Below are 22,397 nucleotides of genomic sequence, written 5' to 3'. Positions count from 1 at the left end.
TAATGCAAATCTCCTATTGCACCACAACACAAATATGCTCTATTAGATTGAGTTTTTGTGATTACAGAAGCCATTTGAATACTGTTAATTCACTGTCATGTTCCAGAAACCAGGTAGAGATTATTTGAGCTTTGTAGTATGCTGTGTTCACCCCACGAAAACAACCATAAGGAGATGGTTATGCTGTGGTCGTAAAAGGATGGCCATGGTCAACAACAATACTATGGTGTTTAAACAATGCTTAGTATTAAAGAGCACAAAATGGAGAGGAAAATATCACGAGCACCATATACCACCACCAGCATCCTGAATTATTGTGACGAGATAGGATCAATTGATGGGGTCCATTTTTTCATGTTGACCCTGCCATCTAAATGTTGCAGCACAAATCAAGACACATCAGACCAGGCAAAAGATTTGCAACCTTCCATTGTCTAATTTCGATAAGTACGAATGAATTGTAGCCTCATTTTCATGTTCCTAAGAAGACAGGAGTGATGCGTAGTGTGGCTGTAGCTCATTTGCTTCCAGGTTTGATTTGTTGTGTATTCAGAGATGCTCTTCTGCATACCCTGGCTGTAACAAATAGTTATTTGAATTACTTTTCCCTTCGTATCAGCTAGAACCAATCTACTCATTCTACATTTACCTATAGCATCAACAGAAATTACTGCCCAGAGAACTGCAGCTCACTGGGTATTTTCTGTTTTTCTGACCATTGTAGATTTGTTTGTGTGAGAAAATCCTATCAGATGAGTATTTTTTCAGCAGGGCATATCAACCATGTCTACATGTCTAAATGGTTATTGGCTAATTAGATACTTGCATTGAACAAGTTTACGTAGCAAAGTGGCTGGTGACTGCATATATACAGATTTACATGATTTTGTAAATCCTTTTGCTCCTTTGCCTCTGCTGTAATATCTACTGAAAGCCTCCACAGACAGCAATTTCCTCCTCTCACATTTATTCTGGACTTGTTTCTAGTTTCTCACATCACCTTTAACACGCTGCTTTGTTTCACATCTGGTGAGTCAGTTGCTTTGCTATTGTTATCTATAGCCTTGTGATACATGCTGGAATGGTTACCAAAAAAAAAAGAAATTCAAATGTGTTTGCACGATGAATAATTGTCATCCAGTGTTCAGATGTGAACATGAAAGTAATGCAATAGGCACTGGAAAATGTCACTGATGTCAGAAGTTACTGATGAGTGCAACGATCAGCAGAATCAGTAGACATCAGAAAAATGTTATTTTAACACGTAACTGAAGAGGGCTCTCTCCCTTTAAGAATTCACTTGTTTTCTTTGTACCTGTCGCACACAACATGAATGAGGTGTGTGATTTTGGGGCTGCTGATGCAGTTTTGTACAAGTTCTTCTTCCTTCTGATGTGAGAAGGAACAGACTGTTTTCAAGCTTTGATAAAGGGTGAACCTTTCAATTTCAGCCGTTTGTTGCACTACTTTGTTTGTCAGGGATGACTTCATATTTGCAGTTGAAAATGATACGTTATTTTGAATTACCTACTTAGGTCTAATTCACTGCTATAAAATCAAATCACTCCAAGGGGTAACAGACTATTTCTAACAGCCAATCAAAGCAAAGGTATTAACTGCTGTCTATCAAATCACTGACCTTAAAGTCTAACTCGAGTCAAGTTATATCAAGATACTTTTGCATGTTAAAAAGAGATGCTTCCTGAGGATTGGAAGGCATGCATACTTACTGTTTTACATGAGAATTTAACAACTACTTTTAAAAATACAGTGTTTATGCAAATGAGCTCCTGTGCTGATAATGAGCTATCAAAACAACCATTAAATGAAAAACAGAACACCAACACAAATAGCAGTGATCTGTGCTCCCAGTAAAAGGAGGCTCTGACATAGGCGGGTCGTTTTGAATTTTGTATAATTAAGAGTGATGAGACACAAGTGAGAAATCTTATCACGTCTTGCAATGTATTTACCTGTTTACACTTACTCTGAACAGAAAGCAAACCCCATATGATTGATGTAGCTTTTTTTTTTTTTAAATGATGGGGTTTTGGTAGTATGAGCCAAATGACTGAGAGTGGAATAATGCTTATTAAAATTAATGAGTAAATTGTCCTACACACTGGGACTTTGTTTTATAGCATTCTACGCTGTTTTTTTTTACGCCCATTAAACATTCCTGAGACATTGTTGATTGAATCTTTGCCACACTGTCTTTACAGAGCCATGCTCAGCTGAGTGATAGTGGTGCACCATGAGGGCTCAACAGAAAATGCTGGCAAAGTGCTAGGACGGGGGGAGACTTTGATCCAATAATGGAAATTCCCCCATGAATGACTTTGTGAAGCGATTCTGTCTTCCCACACAGTATTGACTTATTCTCTTTTATTCTGTACGTGGTGTTCTCACACAGTAACAGTGCTGCATGATCACATCCACTCAGATATGATATCTTTTCAGTGATATAGGATAAATGTTATTACATCTAGACCAATATGTGGCCCAGCAGGCCTTATGAATGTCCATATTTCAGAGACTGTCTTCTTTGAAGACCACTTGTCGAAGCTATGAACAAGAGGCTTTCATGAGTTACAGCTTGCGGCTTATTTAATTCGTCTAGTTCATGTGATTAACCAGTGATCCATACTTTAGAGTTGATATTGTTGGCGTTTGACCTCTAAAAGGTTGGACACCAGGGTTGTTATCACCCAAAGCTGTCTGTCCCTTTCTCTGTTATGAATTTGCTAAGAGGCTAACTCCATTAAGCTAGCCTCTTTACTGTACTTCACTAAATCTTTGTGCTTACAATGCTCTCATCGGCCACTTGTGCCAGCAGTCCCAGGGTCAGACCTACATGAACTGCCGAACAGATCGGCCATAAAGTATAACACTGTTACCATTCTGAACCTATGTCTTTAAATTGTGGGATAACTAATGGACAAGCAAAATCACGTCTTAACAGTTTAATGTTCTGACAGATGAAGTGCCTAATAGGTTTTATCTATATGATCCAGCTAAACTAGGGTACAAAATACACTAATCATCAGCAGTGCATTAACTCAGATTTCCATGTTTCCGCTCCCTGATGGGCAATGATGCCAAAGTATTATGTAGCATTTTGACAGAATATACGGGAAAAAGGAGGCAGAGGAAGGGGTAGGGAGATATTACCGATAATAAAGAGGCAAAGCTTGGCAATAAATCAAATAGACAGAGATACAATTGAAGTCCTGCATGAATTTCAACCACTGAGAATTATTCAGAATAGACAAAATCTTAATCCTATGCTCCAGTGCACAGTGAAGGACTATGCAGAGCTGTTTGCTTGTTCTTGATTTATTTATTTACTCTTCAGTACAGGCATAGGCTGGATTTTTCCCTTCTTTTTTAATAGAGTAAATAGTGTGGGGAAATTGGAGGAGTTATACAGAAATAGTGGTATACCATCAGAGAGTTCATATAAAAAACCCAAGAGACTTTTCCTTGCAGATAGATTTAGATACAATTAGGTGTTAAAAGTGAACCAATTAAAATTAACTGTCAGTCTTCTCCCTTCTCTTAGGGTAGTTACAATGCCTGATAATCCAAATGTACGTATGTACTATTCTATGAATGTATATGCCCTCTCACTGGTTGTGGTGTACTGTAGTGCAGCTCTAAAACATTATTGCTGTATTGTAATTATGGTTTTGAATACAAAAAGTATTATTATTTTTAAAAGTATTAAAGTAGTTGTAATTTGTTGCTATCCTAACTGAATAACAGTAATTTTGTTTTAGACCAAAAAGCCACAGTAGTATATGCATACAGCTAGGTCCACATATTATTTTAGATTCTTTAGACATTTTAGTCACAATTTCTGTTATTACATATCCTAGTTACAGTTAGGAGTAGTACAGCAGACTCTCAGCATTAATTTGAATATTGCATTAATTATAGGGGAATTAAAGTCCTTTTTTATGCACAGTCCCTTAGTTCCAATTCAAATACAATTGGAACAAATTAACATAAGCATAAATACAGTTCTCAGTTTTTTAATACTTTGTCAAGCATCCTCTGCAGGTAAAACCTGCCCGAACTCTAGAACCAGAGGAGATACCCACAATGCTTTTGCTGTCAGCTGTCAGGTTTTTCTGTAGTTTTTAGTCCTGTAAGTCAAATGCATGTTGATTGCATGCTCAGTCGTGTTAAATTAAATACTTCAAGTACTTAACTCCTGTGGAATAGCCCACTTAGCGACCTTGCAAAGTTTTGAATTGCTTTTGAAGAACGCTTTGGCTCATTTCCCTCCTATGCTAGGAGTCGATGTCCAGTCAGCTTACTGCATTCGGTCCATAATTATTGTACTGCAGGTTGAATATGTTTTGGTAAAATAAAACCAAAAATTCTCAGTCTCCAAAAGAGGAGTGCTTCAAGATGCAACATCATGCGTGTTCCTGTGGAAGTCATCTGTGTGAAATGTTTGTATTTGACTGGTATTTGACAGTGAGATGAAAAAGTACATAATTAGTTGTGAAAGAAAATTATAAAATTATTTAAATTATAAAATTATATCAGCTGTGATGTGCGAGAGCAACACCCATGCAGTATTAGATTTTTTTATTTCTTCGGGTAGATTTTGCTCGAGCTAACATAATTCAGTTTCACTGTTATTTTTTTCTTTTTTCTAAAGCAAAATCAGCAGTAATCTGCACAGAAAAGTCAGAGAAAGGGAGGATAATGAAATACATGTGTTTTTCCTCAATCATTCTTGTATGATTGTGGAAATGATTTTTCATCCATTCTTTCCAGTGAATGTGCGGCTGTTGGAATAAAGCCTCTCAGAAAATCATTTGACTCTGTCATGATTTTATTCACTTCGGCGTCTGCAGAATAATGGGCTGACCCTAGAAAAGAATCTCAATAGTTTGGGTCAAAGTAAGGGGGAAATAAAAACTATAAATTGAATTAACTTGTGACCACAATAACAGTTAATGCAATGAAGTCTGCTCAGTGGCAGCATAGTGAGAATGTATACAAAAGTTATTTTTAGTTGTTTTTTCATAGAAATAAGTTTCAAAGCTATGAAATCATACTCTTTATTTACTGAAAGACAAAAATAAATAAATAAATAAATACAAGCTTTCGAGGGCTATGCCATAATACCTAAATTCCATCTCTGTATTCACATGTAAGCTTCTCTGTTAATAACTATTAATTAGAGCATATCAGCAAATGGAACATGATTGTCTAAATGGAATATGATTGCTGGTATAATAGCTTTGTTAGTACACTTTGTAATTGTGATGAGGCAATGAAATGAAAATTGATCTAATCAAAAACAATCTCTTAATTCGCTTTAATCTCAAGAATTTGATGGGACATTGTGCCAGAAGCGAACGCATGGGTGAGTGACATGAGCATGCGTTTGAATCTAATTAACTGTGTAATGTGAGAAGTACTGCTGATGAACTAGTCTCAATGTGTGGGCAGGGAAGAAATGGAAATTATTACTAGCTCACGCAGCATACAACTGGATGAGAGAGAGCGCTTGCACAGAAATGAAAGCCATATAGAATCTCTAAATATCTTCATAGTCTTATAAACACATTTTCTAGATTGCTATCCTTTGTTTGCATATGTATCCACCTGACATATAAAGTCCCTTTGTATGCAGATAATAAAACACTTCATCATCTGCTCTATCCTGTAAACAGTGACAAACAGTGCTCCCCCACTCTACACGTAATGAAAACCTTCAAAGGTCAAAACATTCATGCAGTAAAAAGAATCAGCTGGTATTGTTAGATGTCGCTTACTGTATCATATCCATTTACTGCTGAACTCAGCTGACCCCATATTAACTGTCAGTCACAGCTCAAATTAAAAAATAAAAGCATTATGTTGATGGTTTTTGTGGACTGCATTTGTTAAGAGTGTAATAGATAAAATTACTAAGCTAATTCATTTCTGTAATCCCAATGATCTTTTTACCTGCTGGAAAAAAATATTGCAATTTACCTTCCTTATTCCATCGTAATTTCCGTGTGAATGAAGAATTTGAAACCAATTTGAATACGGTTTAGATTTTGCCTTGCAGTGATATAAATAAGTGATAAACTGTTGCCTTTATGAGAACTGCAAATTAAACTGTGACGAATTTTGAGGCAAATAAGATGTTTCAGGATATTTTTTTAGCACTTTGGCCACTATTACGGCTCTAAAAATAAAATAACTTTGAATTAATATCACCAGCTTTTAGCATTTTATATCACGTAGGTTGACAAACAACATTCTGTGACCAAGGGAGGAAACAGATAAACAAAATAGATCACGGGTTTTATAGCGACATAACAACATGCAGGAATTAATCCTTCTGTGTCCTTTTTTAGACACTTGACCTCCAGTTAAAAGTACTTTTCTCCTGCGATTTGAAATCATACTTCAGCTAGATATCATGTCACAAGCATGCGCTTGTCAGTAGTCTTTAATATCATTGCTGCTTCACTGCTTCAAGTCTGAAAATGAGAAACATGTCATTACTTGTTAAACCCACTTATCAGGCCTTTGCTATGTGAGCCCCAAGAGATGAAAACAACCTTCCAGAGGTTGTCAGGTTAGCTAACTCGGTGTCCTCCTTCTAAAACTTCCCTTACACACACATTTTAGTAAAAGACCTATTCTTTAAAGCAAATGGGCTTTGGTTTTATATTTGTGAAGAATATGTACAACAGCATGCTTTCCCTGTGCACAGATGCTTCAGCACCTCAATAAATGCATGAAATTAACTGATTTCCCTTAGGTCAGCTTAATCTTTAGACTCTCTAACGACAAACAGCGCGTACAGTTTTATCTACAAACGACAGAGAAAATCTGAAGGTATTTATGTTTTCTACTGATTATAAAAAATAGGCTGAATGTTACAACATTAGGAGCATTTTAATATAAGAAATAATATAAAGACTAAGTACTGACAATATCTAAACAGACAGTTTCATTTCCCAGCAGTATATCCAGTCTTTGAATGATCATGAATCTAATTTGCAAAACGGCTACTTTAAAAATAAATTGAGTACATGCGTCCACTGGTGGTGTATCCCCTGGATCACCATGCAAACTGACACAATATTGCAGTAGGTAGCAAATAAAAGCCCACTTGAAAATAATTTTAGACATGTAACACACAGTATAAGAAAAACCTGTGATGCTACATTTCTAAGACAGCCCAGATAACAAGCCCAACAGAGTCAGTGTTTTGCTGCAAGTGAACTGACTCAGATGTTCTGCAGAAGGCTGAGAATAAACCTTTTTTGTGTTTGTGTAGGTCACAAAAAAAACAGTGGAAAAAAAACAACACCAAAGCCGTGTGCTGACTACAGGACAGAGGGGTAGCAGAGGAAAGACACCTCTGATGAGGTGTTTTAGAGAGGCGATGCTGTGCACTGGAACATATTGAGGTTGTGCATTTCAGATATTCAGACTTTATCGTACAGTATTTATCTCTTGTTTGTTAAGTGAGTAATTTTGCCTGCGATTATTGTTGATTAGAACTATTATTTGCAAGATAAATGGCAAATAATCTTGAATTCATTCTAGCATTTGAAAAATGCAAAGATACAATGACGATACCAAAATATTATTTAACTGTGTCAAATTCCGGTTCACTCAATAGAAACAAACTACTGTAGAAATAAACTACTGTCTCTGTACACACAAATGTTTTCTGTTAGTTTGCTTGATTAGAGCTTTAGAGCTTTTCTCTGTATGTTGAAGGCTCTTTGTAGACTTTATATTTGACTAACATTTCTATCTTAGCTTGATTGTGCTATCCATGTTTGCTCTGTTGCATATAAGGGATTGGATTTTAAATTCTTAAAACACGAATGAAATGTTTCAAAATGCAGTTGGTGAATACTTTAAGTTTATGAAGTTTATGAATCTTACAGCCAGCATTATGGGGCGATCGTGGCTCAAGAGTTGGGAGTTCGCCTTGTAATCGGAAGGTTGCCGGTTCGAGCCCCAGCTTGGACAGTCTCGGTCGTTGTGTCCTTGGGCAAGACACTTCACCCGTTGCCTACTGGTGGTGGTCAGAGGGCCCGGTGGCGCCAGTGTCCGGCAGCCTCGCCTCTGTCAGTGCGCCCCAGGGTGGCTGTGGCTACAATGTAGCTTGCCATCACCAGTGTGTGAATGTGTGTGTGAATGGGTGGATGACTGGATATGTAAAGCGCTTTGGGGTCCTTAGGGACTAGTAAGGCGCTATATAAATACAGGCCATTTACCATTTACCATTAGTGGGCCCTGTGCTTTAAACTGAAATCCACTCCCCAGAGTTTGTGTCCTGGAACTTGCATTAACCAAAGTGAACAGCTTTCTTTGAGCATCTAGTGTGACTAGGCAGCGTGGATCACTATATCGGAAAAACAGTCATTCGATGCATGGTTGCGCTGTTATCTCATCTTCAGTGCTTGTTGCTGCCTGTTGATGTTATATTGCCAGTCTCAAGGGAGAGGGGCACAGGCGTCCCACACAGTGAATTAGTCAGTACTTAACCCTGACAGTTTCTTCTAGCCTCCTGTTTCTCCTCTAATTACCATCCCTTCCTAGCCAGTAATTAAGTCATCCCACAGCGGGGGCTTTTTACCACTAGGTTGGAGAAGGAAAGTGGCATAAAGTCCCTCCCCAGATCAGCTCCTGTTGATTTTCCCAAACCTATATAAAGCTGAAAAATGCAGATCAACGCCCAGTTTCTGCAGTACTCCAGTGATTGTAATTGCAATAGCCCCAAGATGACTTTGTGTTGTGTGTGTATGTGTGTTTTTGTGTCTTCCAAGTGTGTATAAAAGAAACAGATTAGAGTAGAGGGAATAAAAACAGATTAAAGTTAAACTGATATTTTCTGTGCCCCACAGTAAACAACGCTTCCAGTGTGTCTGTCACGTAAAAGTTTTTCAAAAGAAGTTTTAAAAAGAAAATAATTGCTCATTCGATGCACAACAGTGATAATGGCAACTCGAGAGATTTTAGCAGTGCTGGATTTTCAGCTTGCCTGATTGGCTGAGACGAGTGCTTGAAATCCAAGTGCTGGAAGTCGTTACTGCTTCAGTCAGCAAATGGGAATTCGTGTATGCTGCCAAAGCACGAGAAGGCAGCCAAAATCCTTTTGGTGACAACATGTTTGTGAGTCATCTAATTTGCTCAATCACTAAAGCATCACTAGGAAATGTGAAATATTTATATATACATTACAGCATTTATCTGTGATTTTTTTTTTTTTTTTAACGTAGGCAGCCAACTGTGGAGAGCTGTCAGAAAGTGAGAGATGACTTGCAAGTGGAATCCATGGCTGGACTTGGGGACATTACATGGTCAGCATCTTAAACCTTGAGGCCACCTGGATGCACTTTTACTGTGTTCTGCTCAATGACAATACAATAGAACAGGTGACATACGGCTTCAGACTGTACACAATAATACTGCAAAGGTGCAATATAGTGCTGTTCAATTGTTGATTAACAGAAAAAAAACAACACTAAGCTCTCTTTTTGCTTCATATTGCAGGTGGCATTGTTATTTATCTTATTATGTTTTCTCATTACATTCATTCTGTCTGCGCACACAGTGTGTCATTATTAGACGGTCTCTGTCACTGCCTCACAGCTAAAAACAATAAATGAGTAGCAGTTACATGAAAGAAGTGTACGTGTATTGGTAGAGAAGTGCATGGATGAATAGAGATAGCCGAAACTCTACGCAATTTTCTCCTGGTCCACAGAATCTGTGTCTAAGTGAATGTAAGTTTAAAAAATTTTGGCAGAAGAAAAACCCATCATTTTCTAAGTAGAACCATGATTAGATGCAGAGAATGTGTTAATAATGTAGGCTTTGGTTGTTGTTGGGGTTTTTTGTTTTTGTTTTTTTGAGTGCTGCACTTTGCTTCATGGTATTTGTGAGTCATCTGAACCACTCCAGTGCGTCTGTGTTCATCCTCACCTTGACTATGACCTCACTGCCAGTTTACCTGTCTGCTCCCCTCTTCCTTGTTTTGATACTGAACTCAGCGGATCCCCTTCAGTGTCTCTAACACTTATATACATTTTCTTTATCACACACTTTTAGCACCTTCCTGTCTCCCTGCCTAATGGCAATCCAGACCCTCAATGTCTCTGTCCTCTTTCTTCAGTCTGTTTCATCCTTCCTGACTTCCCGTCTGCCTCCCTCCATCACTTCCTTTGGCTACAGCATGCTGAATTAAACATTTCTGCAGCCTCTCTCAGCAAATCTGCCGACTACATCAAATCCTCCTTTGCTCACTCTATCCAATTACAGATGGCTCATCCAAACTAATTCGAAACCTGAGTCGGACAAATGTAACACCTTTATATCTTTTTAAAAAACAAATGAGGTACATATCAGCACATTTAAATATTCACTCTTGATGTATGAGTTAAGTTTTCCTTTTAAAATGTACAAATGTTAAGATATTGCAATTGGAAGAAAAAAACGTAGGGGTGGGAGTGTGGTCCGAGATTCAGAGCTTTCTGTTTGATGAACTGTTTAATTTTAGAAACGGAGGAAAATGAGTTTGGACATGCAAATTAGAATAGCAGATTATTCATTTTAGTGCTGATCAAGTGGTCGTCTAAAAACTGATTACATTTAGGAATAATTAACACCATGAAGGAAATTTCCTTTGAGAAGTATTCTTGGTAAATTTAATTAAATAAAAGCCTATCGTGGTTGCAAAAACCCTAAATCAAACTAGCCAAACTGGGGAACATAAACTTGAAAAAAAGAAGAAAAAAGCCAAACAAAAACAAGCTATGATGGTGATCATGGCTCAGTGCAAATTCTTTTTAGTTGTTATGTTTGGTATGGTGAAATACATGATATTTAATGATAACACAGTTGAGCTCCAAACTACTCATATCATTAAATGTGTATCCTTATGTTATTAGCTAGGATTAGTAAACCATTAGTGACCTGACATTAGACCTCGTATAATTCAATAACATTTTTTCACTCAGCAGTCAGCTCTCTGAGATTCCTCAAACTATTTATCTGCTTTTGTAGAAAGAGTTTCATACAGTATGATGGACAAATGCTTTAGTGGGAAATTTTGTCATATTTCTGTACGACCTTGTAGTCAAAGTGTTGTTGCAGACTCACTGTGGAGATGTGTGTTTGTCTAATTGCCACAGTAACATGAGAATGCTGCAGCTCCGTAACAAAAACAAAGCATGGAAAATAATAATGCCATTTGGAGTGCACAGCACGTAATATTGTCTCGGAACAGTCAAAATATGTGTAATGAGTCGCCAAAAGGGAAATGAGACTCGGTGAGGAAATCACACATGTAGCTATGACACTTTGGCGCAAGTAGTTCTCCAAACCAAATTTCCAACTTGGAAAGCATGAGGATCTCTGGGAAATTATTGCCATTGAGCTCCTGCTGCCACAGGTAAGGAAAAGAGAAGAATTGCTACGTCTACCAGATGCTGGTGGTTTGTCCAGATGTCCAGATTTACAAGCAGCTTTTACTGCTGGATTATCTTAACAGTCAAGAATCTCATGAATTAAGGAACAAAGGAAAAACACTTGCAATAAGAGGCAAATACTTTCATGTTTTCACATGAACCCAAGCACACAACTTTGGACAATGTCGAAAAAATCAGGTCAGGACACTGTTTGAAGTTGACCTTTTCACATGTAGCACACAACAGGAGATAATGTGCTTCAGAGGCATTCTCACTACTGGTTTAGGTGCCCACCAACAAGCTGTAAATTCTTTAGACACTCACTCAATAGGGTATTGCGCAGACTTTGTAGGCAGCCGAAAGCAAGTTTGATTAAGATTCAATCTGACTGAGCAGGACATTTCTTAAATAGAGCTTTGACCGATGATGATGAGACAGATGCAGGGCTGGAAGGGACGAAAGTACAGTGAAAGTGGGTTTTATAGTGTTTTTTTCAAAAGGCTTTACTAAGTCAGTATAGAGACAGAGTACAACAGAGGAGTGCAACAAAGAAAACCTAAATTTCCTTTGTGAAATAAGTTATAATACTTGTGTTCAACATTTTTGAATCAAAGTCCAAAGATTGAACTTCTTTTGTTATGAGATTTTAATTTAATTTAGCATAATATTTTCGCAGGTCATTGCAGGATTTTGATCGGATCCTTGGATACATTTTGAGGGTTGCTGAGCTCTGACTTAGTGACAAGAGAAGCTCTATCAGACCTCTCTATTCATCCTGCACAGCTTTTCAGAGTACAATCTATGAAAGCCATGCATTTTAATAAATATTTTTTATTCTAAATAACAACCCTCATCCTGCTTCTTTGATTACAGTGCAATGCTGATTTGAGGCCTTTAAAATGCATTAATGGCTACCAGATTTGCATTTATATTGGATTTTTTTTCCCAAACACGCAAGAACCTGAGATTGAGCTCTGCGAACAAAGACCAGACAGAGAACACGCATCATCTGAAACACATTCGACCCTATAATAGAGTACAAGCAGGAGCACGAGTGATGCTAGTGTGAGCAAAACAGGCCATCGAATTTCACCACTAACACCTTATTCAGCTGAGCTCTGATATAAAAAACTGTATGCAGCCAGCAGTTAAAGTGGCTTTTTTGACCAAAATACAATAAAGGAAATATATATGACAAAGAGTAAGATTCTGTTTAAAGACTGCAATCAGCAGGGAGAGGGTGGCGACAATTACTCATACAAAGAACACTCCAATAATTTCTTTAAGACACATAAGTCTAGAGGGAGCAGATAATTGGTGCCTTCCGGTGTGTGTGTCTCTCCCCTTGAAGCGGCAATGACCTTTTCAGAGCACTAGACGCAGGGCTGGAACCTTCTAATTCCGTGTTTATCCTTCAAATTAGGCACACTGCCCATGTTATTAAAGATGGGGGAGATTTGTTTGTTGCTGATCAGGTTGGCATTGTCCACACCGCGTGCCTCCGGGGTAATCTCTCTTGATAAGTGAACCCGAAAGGAATGGATGCTTTGTCTCTCTGCAAATCTGATTCAACCACTTTCCACCACTAAATTGTTGAGGCAGAGAAAGTCCCCGGGGAAATTTACAAAGCGATTCAGTCCTCATTGGTTGTTAGAGCAGAGCACGCCTGGGCAATCATGTGCCAAGCAGGACCAAGGCTATGTATGATTTCATTCCAAACAAACACTACATCAGTCGATGTCACTCCACCTTCCTGGTTGAAGATGCGCTAATCACTGAAATTATCTGAAGGTCGAGGTTGGAATGATTTAAAGCTCTTGACCTTTGGCAACAATTTCATGCATTCCTCTTAGATACTTTGGGGTTGGTTTTTTTTGCAAAATGTATATGCTGTGCCTAGAAGTATTTCTCATTTTTGTACACTAATAGGCATCACAAGATCATTTAAATGTCAGACGGAAATAAAAAAGATCTATCAAAGTTTGAATTGTTACAGATGCCTCGTATAGGTATGGATAGTTGATTGTTTTAATGAGAAACACATCATTTTTTCATACTTTAGGTTTAATTGACTTGTCATGATGAAGGGGATATCTAGAACTCATGGCTGAATTTGATGCCACTAATGGTTTGTTAAGTGTGAAAAACAACAGGAACCACCTGGGCCCACCAATAGTCCCAGAAGCACCTGACGTACATACACACACTCTGTTTTAATAAATCACTGCAGCATCACAGACAGGACTCGACGGCTGTACAGTGTCTGCGGAAAGCAGCTTCTGAAGTTTTGCCTCTGAGATTCATGTCTCTGTGCAACATCCTGCTCTGTCAAGTTACGCATTATGCAAATGCATTGTTTACCGTTCATGTGACAATATCAAGGAGTGAAAGTCAGTGGGGACCAAGGGCTGTGGCAAGTTACCAAGTGAGACGAAGGAAAGCAAGACAAGCAAGTCTGTGAAAGAACTGCCAAAGAATGAGGCAAATGATTCTCTTACTCTGTTTGCAGTCTTTCTATAATTCCGACTTAGCAGACTGTAGGGGGATGATAGGAAATCAAAGCACATCATTCTGAGAAAGATAGATTTAAGCCATCCGATTTTTGTACTTTTGCTTCTTTGTGTGAGCACTGAGGAGGCTGGCGATGTAAAGCAACAGAATGTATGTTGCATGTTATGGATTATGTTGCAACTAATGAATGTCAAACTCTATGATTTGGGCATAAATAAGTAAGTGGTGCAAAATTAATATTTAATTGAACTGAACTGATTTGAACTGGGCTGAATCAAAGTGAACTGCAGTGCAATGAGTTTAATTTAATCGAGTGAATAACACATTTTTGTGGGCCTAATTGCTCAGTCAAACTAGAATAAAAATAGAATATTAACATTCGTGAGAGTTTGAAAAATTAGTGGTTGTTTACAGAATTGCTGGAATTGCTGAGGTCCTGGGACAGATTGGCAACTAGTCCACGCTGTACCCTCGCCACGAGGTTAAGTATGCAACACCCTTAATTTCTGGGTGATCGCTTTTGATCGCAAGGTGATTGCCTAAGTCACCTTTGTCTGAGGCATCTTGTCTCCAAACGGCTGCGGTCTAACTGAGGGTAAATGCAGCAAATAATGACCATCTAATTCATAAACACAGACAGATCTATCAGACAATCGATGAGTCCAGCTCATCTGTGACATAAGTCTTTGCAATAGGGGACTTGACCTGGCTGCCAACTAGTTGTTATATTCCTATTTAAAGCAAGCTTGCCAAGCACCTATGTCCTCTTGCAGTTAAATATTTTTGCAGTTAAACAAGAAGTTGAAGAAATTGAGCTGATATTTCTCTAATTATGAACAAGATTCGACTAAATATAACGGGGAAAATGATTCATTATTCCCCTACCGAATTTGTTAGTTTGCCCACTTACAAAGACATGAACAGTCTCCAATTTTTATGGCAGTTTCACTTTACTAGTGAGAGGCAAAGTATTAACCACAAATCCAGAAAAAGCACATTACATAAAAATTATAAATTAATTTGCACGTTATTTAGTGAAATAAGTATTTGGTCTTTAAGAAAACATAGCTTAGTACTTTTTGGAGAAACCCTTGCTGGCAAGCAAAGCAGTAAGCCATTTCTTATAGTTTGTCACCAGGTTTGCACATATCTCAGGAGGGATTTTGGCCCATTCCTCTTTTTGATACTCTCAAAACTCTCCCTTTAGCTTTTTGGCTGCCCCTTGTCAACTTCAAGCTTTCACACCCTCCTTTTGTGTTCTGGCTGAGAGAAATAGGTTTGTCATCCAGGATTTTATGGTAGATGGCCCCATCCATTGGCCTCTCAATGCAATAAAGTTGTCCTATACCCTTATAAGAAAAACAGCATAAGGTTTCCACATTTGTGCTTGACTGTGAAGGATAGTATTCTTTGGGTCAAATTAAGCATGTCTCTTCCTCCCAACATGGCGGTTCAAGTTCAAGCAAAAGAGCTCAGTTTTGGTTTCATCTGACTGCACCATTTTATCCCAGCCCTTTTCTGAATCATTTAGATGTTCACTGGCAAGCATAAGACAGGCCTGTACATGTGCCTTCTTGAGCAGAGGGACCTTGTGGACTTTGCAAGATTTCAACTAATTATGGTGTTATGTGTTATGTAGTTCTGGGATAATCCAACACCTTTCTCACATTCTCATGATCATCCTCACCCCATGAAGCAAGACCTTGAATGGAGCTCCAGAATGAAGGTGATTGACGGTCATTTTATTTCTAATTCTCAACAAGCTTTTTGCTGTCTTTGAGCACATTACAGCCATGTGCAGGTCTACGGTCTTGTCTCCGACATCCTTTGACTGGTCTCTGGTGGTGGAGAGGTTGTAATGTAAGAAACTGAATCTGTTGACAGGTTTTCTTTTATGGACATAATGAGTTATGAATCAAGATGATGAGTATCTGTATTTGACTGATTCTTTGTGATCTGTTTATCACACGGGCACACGGCCAATCTGTTGGAGCCAGAAATCTGTCTGGTTTGAAGGGGATCAAATACTTACTTCGCTCAATGACATGCCAATCTATTCATAATGTTTATGGAGCGTTTTGTCTGGGTTTTTGGTTGATGTTCTGTCTGTCTCAATTGAAATGAAACTACAATAAAAAATAGAAACTGTTCACTTTTTGTAAATGAGCATGCTTACAAATTTATCAGGGGATTAAAAAATCATTGGAGGTTTTTATTTTACCAGTTTTATAAATTATTTCGATTATCATAAAGTTAAAAACTTGTATTTCAATTTACTAATAAAAATGGCTCGCAACATCACACAATAATTTCACTATTGCAGGAGAACAGTATGGAAAACCTAAAAGATTATTTTTGCGACACAGGTGGTATTAGTTACATTAAAATTAAAAAAAGTGCTCACTGTGAAACAGACTGAACCAGCCATTGCCTACATTTAAAAAATAATCACAGAGTTACTGTAAAAGTACAGCAGTCAAAGTTTATCACACCATTCACATCTGCCTCTACTTTACCTGACCTGCATCTCTGTCATCCACTGTCCACACTGCTCAATCCACACCCCTCCTCAGCCAGGCTCATCAGGCTGAAACCCATCCGATTCGGCTGCTCTGCTCTGGATTTCACTCTTTATTTCCTAGGATTAGTACTCCACACTCTGGACTCTCTGCTCAGTTCAGCTACAGTTCCCCTGCTGCTCTGCACAGCCGGTAACTTGCCAGGTTCTCCATGTGTACCGTCACGCGCACCCCCACTCTGACCCAGCTCAACATCCCATCGGTGACCTGTTTTGCCCTGCAGTAATTATTCTTCTTTTCTCTAGATATACACTTCGCACAGTCTTGTAAGTTTATGAGTAAGCAATATATGTTGCTAAGCAGTTTGGCATGCCACAATTGCTGTTTTAAATTAATTTCTGTGGGGTCAAAATAACGTCCTTGAAGGTTCTAGGTACAGTGGGGCAAAAAAGTATTTAGTCAGCCACCGATTGTGCAAGTTCCCCCACTTAAAATGATGACAGAGGTCAGTAATTTGCACCAGAGGTACACTTCAACTGTGAGAGACAGAATGTGAAAAAAAAATCCATGAATCCACATGGTAGGATTTGTAAAGAATTTATTCGTAAATTAGGGTGGAAAATAAGTATTTGGTCACCTCAAACAAGGAAAATCTCTGGCTCTCACAGACCTGTAACGTCTTCTGTAAGAGGCTTTTCTGTCCCCCACTCGTTACCTGTATGAATGGCACCAGTTTGAACTCATCATCTGTATAAAAGACACCTGTCCACAGCCTCAAACAGTCAGACTCCAAACTCCGCCATGGCCAAGACCAAAGAGCTTTCGAAGGACACCAGGAAAAGTATTGTAGACCTGCACCAGACCTCTGTTATTGCCAACAAAGGTTATGTTACAAAGTATTGAGTTGTATTTCTGTTATTGACCAAATACTTATTTTCCACCCTGATTTACGAATAAATTCTTTACAAATCCTACCATGTGGATTCATGGATTTTTTTTTCACATTCTGTCTCTCACAGTTGAAGTGTACCTCTGGTGCAAATTACTGACCTCTGTCATCATTTTAGGTGGGGGAACTTGCACAATCGGTGACTGACTAAATACTTTTTTGCCCCACTGTATGTAACTGAATCACTACAGGTGAAGTAATATTGAAATATATTAGCTTTAATTTGTATCTTTTTTTCTTCTTTTATTATTATTTTTATATTATTTTGTATATGTGGCTGCATTTTTTCTTTTTATCCCACAGACCCCAAAAATTGACTTAATGATAAATAAACTAATTTTAGGAATAGTTGTGCAGTATGTTGATGGACTAATTTTAAAATATCAATTCCAACCCAGTTGGTATTCCTATATATGTAGATGACAACAAATTTACAATTTCTAATGATTTATCACAATTAATCACCATGTGATTCAATTCAATTCAATTCAACAGTAACCTCATGACCCTTTATTTCTTAACGCAAAGACCTAAATATATTATAGAAAAAAACCAACATTCAGATGACCCCCTGTCAGTAAAAACTTGGTGATGATGGGAAGGAAAAACTCCCTTTTAACAGGAAGAAGCTTCTGCTAGGATCTTGCTCAGGGACGGCCAATCATATACTGCATTCGGTTTGCGGTGAAAGGAGGATGACAGGACAAACAGACTGGATGTAAATGCCAAGTTTTGCCTATGTTATTGTAGGGTCTTTGCTTTACAATAAAAAGCCCCTTGAGACAACTGTTGCTGTGATTCAGTGGTATGTAAATAAAATTAAAATAAATTACATTGAAAATTAAAATAAAAATTCACCAGAAACTGATAGCTGACTGACTCCATTCTCTTGACTTTTTTGGTGTCTTAGCACGAAAGTCATTTTAAGAATACTGCTTCAACATTAAAAACCTACTCTGTTGTCTACAGTGTATTGGTCTACAGTAGCAAGCTAAAGCAAGGAGTCTTATCCGCACTTCATTAATATAATAAAACAATTTCACGGGGGTGAGACTGGCTGCATCTAAATATAAAAAAGTACACTTAATGGGTTAAAGATGTACAGAGTTCAGCTTTTTGCAACTAAAATCTCAAAATCTGAAAATAGCAAAGCCGTAAAAAGACATTCCCCTAAAAAGCATGAGTGGCATCAGTACACAGGCTGAAAGTGAACTCACCTATAAATTTTATATCTAGTCGTAAATCCTTGGCGGAATCTTTCCACAAAGGACAGATAACTCCGAGAGTGGTGGAAAGGTCCGCGGTCAGAGATGAGCCAGTCATATTGCTTGGTGACATGTTGTTCAGTGGCCAACGGATCCTGGCGGGAAGACTGAACTGTTATATGGTCCCATATAAACAGGAAGCAGATGACCTCAATAAACCTCCAGTTCATGCTTTTTTTTAAGCCGCTCTCTGTTCATTCTCGCTCCATTATGTGGAGACCTGATGGGAGAGAAGAGCAGAGGGAAGGGGGGGAAGGAGATGCAGAGAAAGAGAGTTGTTACATGACAAAGTCTATTTTAGCGGTACAAGAAGATGTCATAGAGTTAGGTTAATTGTCTTGTACCGAACAAATAAGACAGTGCCCTTGTCATTGTCACTTCACTGTGACATGGTGTATATTTATTTTCTGCTCTTTCTTAGCTTTGCGCCCCCTCCATGTCTGGATTTTTTTTTTCTTTGTTCTTAGGAAAACATGCACATTCTGCCTCTTCATACATAGACTGTTTTTTGTTTTTGTTTTTTATTAACACTTTCTCCAGTTATGTAATAGCTATCATTATAATTTCTGACAGGGTTAGAGGCAACTTTATGACTTGTTATGACACTCATCCACTAACATGCAAGATCAACATCTCCCTTTGACCAATGGTGGCAGTTATTACCAGAAGAAACTTTCAGTTAGACCACTGCTTTTGTCATCACACAAATCTTATTATTACATATAATGTTGTTCTGTAAATATGTCACAAACAATACACAATAAAAGCAAAAGAATCAATAGGAAAAGTTCATCTAAAAGCACCAGCCAGAAACCTGCCTCTCATTGGGAAGCATATACATAACATGTGCATGCTATAGCATTACTAACCCAGTTTAATACTTAAATACTGTTAAATTAAAAGTGGAAAAAAAATTTTGGACATTAAAAATTATTCATTTTCTCTTTGTACTCCTTGTGCTTTTGAATGAAAATATCTATTTGACACTGAAATTATGCCTTGCAGTTTCCGATAAGAAAAAAAAAGATTTTCATCAGTAATTGCATTTAAGAACTCTGGCCCCTGGCCGTGGAGCAACAGTGTGCTATTAAGTGCTACTCTATGCAAAAATTTCCCCTCCCTTCATGGTTTATTACACAATAACACATCATAAAAGAGCAGGGAAAATTTAATGGGCCTAATCTTTTCCAGTTAAATACATGATGAACTGCTTGATTGCCAAAGTTAAACTAATCATAGTATATGGATGGGGAAGGTTTTTTCTTTTTTTTAATTATTATTATTATATTTCTTTTTCTTCTGTCATGTCATGGCTCAAATTAGCACGTCAGTTAAATTAATTCTATATTTTTTATTATTTAAACAATGTTTCATCTCCTTGCAAAAATACTTGGAAGAATCAGAGATCATTTGAATATCAACTTATATAACTAGCAATAATCACACTGCCATATTTGAAGTATAAGCTGATTGTAATGAAATTTCAACTTTCCTCCAATAACACTTTATTCCCGCTTTAATAGCAGTCATGTTTTATGTTAATTACGTTAGACTAATTTGAGCTTGGCTGTCAGAATGAAACAATATAATGAGACAGAGAGAGGAAATACTGACCAGGGATTAATACTTTTGTGATTGTGCTAAAATGAGCAGTGAGCATTTTTGTAATGCCATGTCAAAAGAAAATGTGAGATTTTTTTTTTAATATATAAATTAAATTTTTTAAACGGTTTATAGGAGTGCTGTCTGCATACAGCAGTCTACTTTATAATTAATAACAATTCTTTAATGAGTTATGAGTTATATTGTTATCTGAGAACTACATGCACATCCAGTACAACAGGCCAATAAATAATGGAAATGACAAATCAAAGTTTCTCCATTTTTAATTGCTAATGTAGAGACAAATGCTGTTTGCATGATGCATTTTCATGAAAGTTTGTGCGTAGCTCTTTGTGTACATTACTATGGTTGGAGAGTGCATTGCTTCCTTCACAAATGTGTTTGCTTTTGAGTTATTCATATACATAAAATCAGTGGATATTTCTCCTGTAAAGTAGCTGGGATAGTGGTTTTCAGATAAAGGCTGACCTGCTGTGACGGCTCTGTGCATAACGCTCATGGACGTTTTAAAGTTTTAATTTATTACTAATTATTTAATTAGAATTAATTATATATTCTGGTCATGAATGAATCAAAATGCGACTAAATTGAAAATTGGTAGAAAGTAATATTACTATTATGTAGTTAATAGGAATATTCCATACTGTATAGCATGTGTATTTTCTGTATACTGTATATACATATAACATTTCATACATGTGTATGTATATGTTACATACACCAAACACAGCAAGCATAATTTGTTGAGGATTTATGAAGAATCACAGGATCACTGTACAGTAAAAATATACATCTTCTTCATGTACAGAATTCACCTTACACGTCCTTATGTGCCTATTTATTATATTAATGACTAACTGGTCGTCTTTCTCACTATTACTTACTGACTTACTGCAACACTTGATTTAGTTACTTTGTGCTCTTAGCAGTTGCACTACCATAAAAACCATGTCTACAGCTGACCCAGTACTCTGTCATTTCCACCACCTGGAGCATTAGTCTGAAACCTCTTAGTGAGCGCATTTACATTCATATGGCCACCTGACAGAGTAAATCCTCAGTCAGGTTTATTCATACGTAGATGGCTGTCTCTCTTGTACTGCCAAAAAAAATTATCTCACGACAGATTTTTTTCCTGCTGGCTTTGTGAGTTTCCCATCTGAACATTTTCACACTCTGTACCAAAATGTACCTGATAAAACTGAGTCTCGACCGAGCACGAGTAAGTGGTTATACTAAATGCTGAGTAACTATGTATAGTCGGTCAATTTATATTAAATTTTTTACGATGCTTTTTATTAGTAGTACTGTGTTAAAATAATAGTTTACGCATTGACTGTGTGAAGCCTTTAAAATGTGAGGGCCGCACCTTCATGAATCAGTGCTCATTGGTGAAAAGCAATGTCCACATGGGGCAAGGTGATGGACTTGTGGTATTTGAGGGGCTGAGGCATGTGGTGCAGTGAACCAGCTGCACAGCTGGAAATGTGATGGGATTAGGAATCAGATACACTCTTTTTTGAAGGTTTAAAAGTCTTTCAGTTTATATATGAAAGCTACAGAGAGCATTTGCCACATTTCTCCCATGAACACGCTTATGCTCACGTGCATGAAATGCTGATTCACAAGGAGCAAATCAAAGTAAATAAGCCACTAAGGACGGTGATGTTAAATTAGCTTGGGAGAAGATAACATACTTGGTTAATCACTATTACCCAGGTCCTAAGAGAACTGTTCAGTGTAGGAAACCGATGAATGTCATCACAAGGAGAGCCAAATAATTTGGAAGAGAACCACAGGGAGGGTTTAACAACTGGATGGGGTGTCAACCATCCAGTCCCTCATTGACAGAGAGATACTGGATGCATTTGCATGCACTAAATTCTGTGAGGGAATATGAGGATTTTGAGAACAAATATCAGAGATAGCCTTAAGGCAAGAAAATACAAATGGCACGTTGTCATACATCACAGAGGTCTGGCTCTAATAACTTACTTTTAGGATTATGTTAGACTGTATTTAAACATTACCCACAAGAGAAAATAAAACATCATGGCCTCACTGATGATTTTTTTCA

General features: G+C 37.6%; 1 protein-coding gene across 1 annotated transcript in view; it reads right to left on the bottom strand.

Moving 5' to 3' along the window:
* The window catches only part of brinp1 (bone morphogenetic protein/retinoic acid inducible neural-specific 1), a 107,473-nt gene that overhangs the window by 61,482 nt on the left and 23,594 nt on the right, over positions 1–22,397 (bottom strand). The window contains exon 2 of the mRNA XM_026173679.1: positions 18,650–18,917. Coding sequence (XP_026029464.1) covers positions 18,650–18,867 — 218 coding nt within the window. The 5' untranslated portion in view covers positions 18,868–18,917. The remainder of the gene's footprint in view (positions 1–18,649; positions 18,918–22,397) is intronic.

The sequence above is a fragment of the Astatotilapia calliptera genome, chromosome 7 (genome assembly GCF_900246225.1).
Source record: "Astatotilapia calliptera chromosome 7, fAstCal1.2, whole genome shotgun sequence".
In the NCBI taxonomy this organism is placed as follows: Eukaryota; Metazoa; Chordata; class Actinopteri; order Cichliformes; family Cichlidae; genus Astatotilapia; species Astatotilapia calliptera.
The sequence above is the reverse complement of the archived record's forward strand: the minus strand, read 5'-3'. Positions and strand labels throughout refer to the sequence as shown.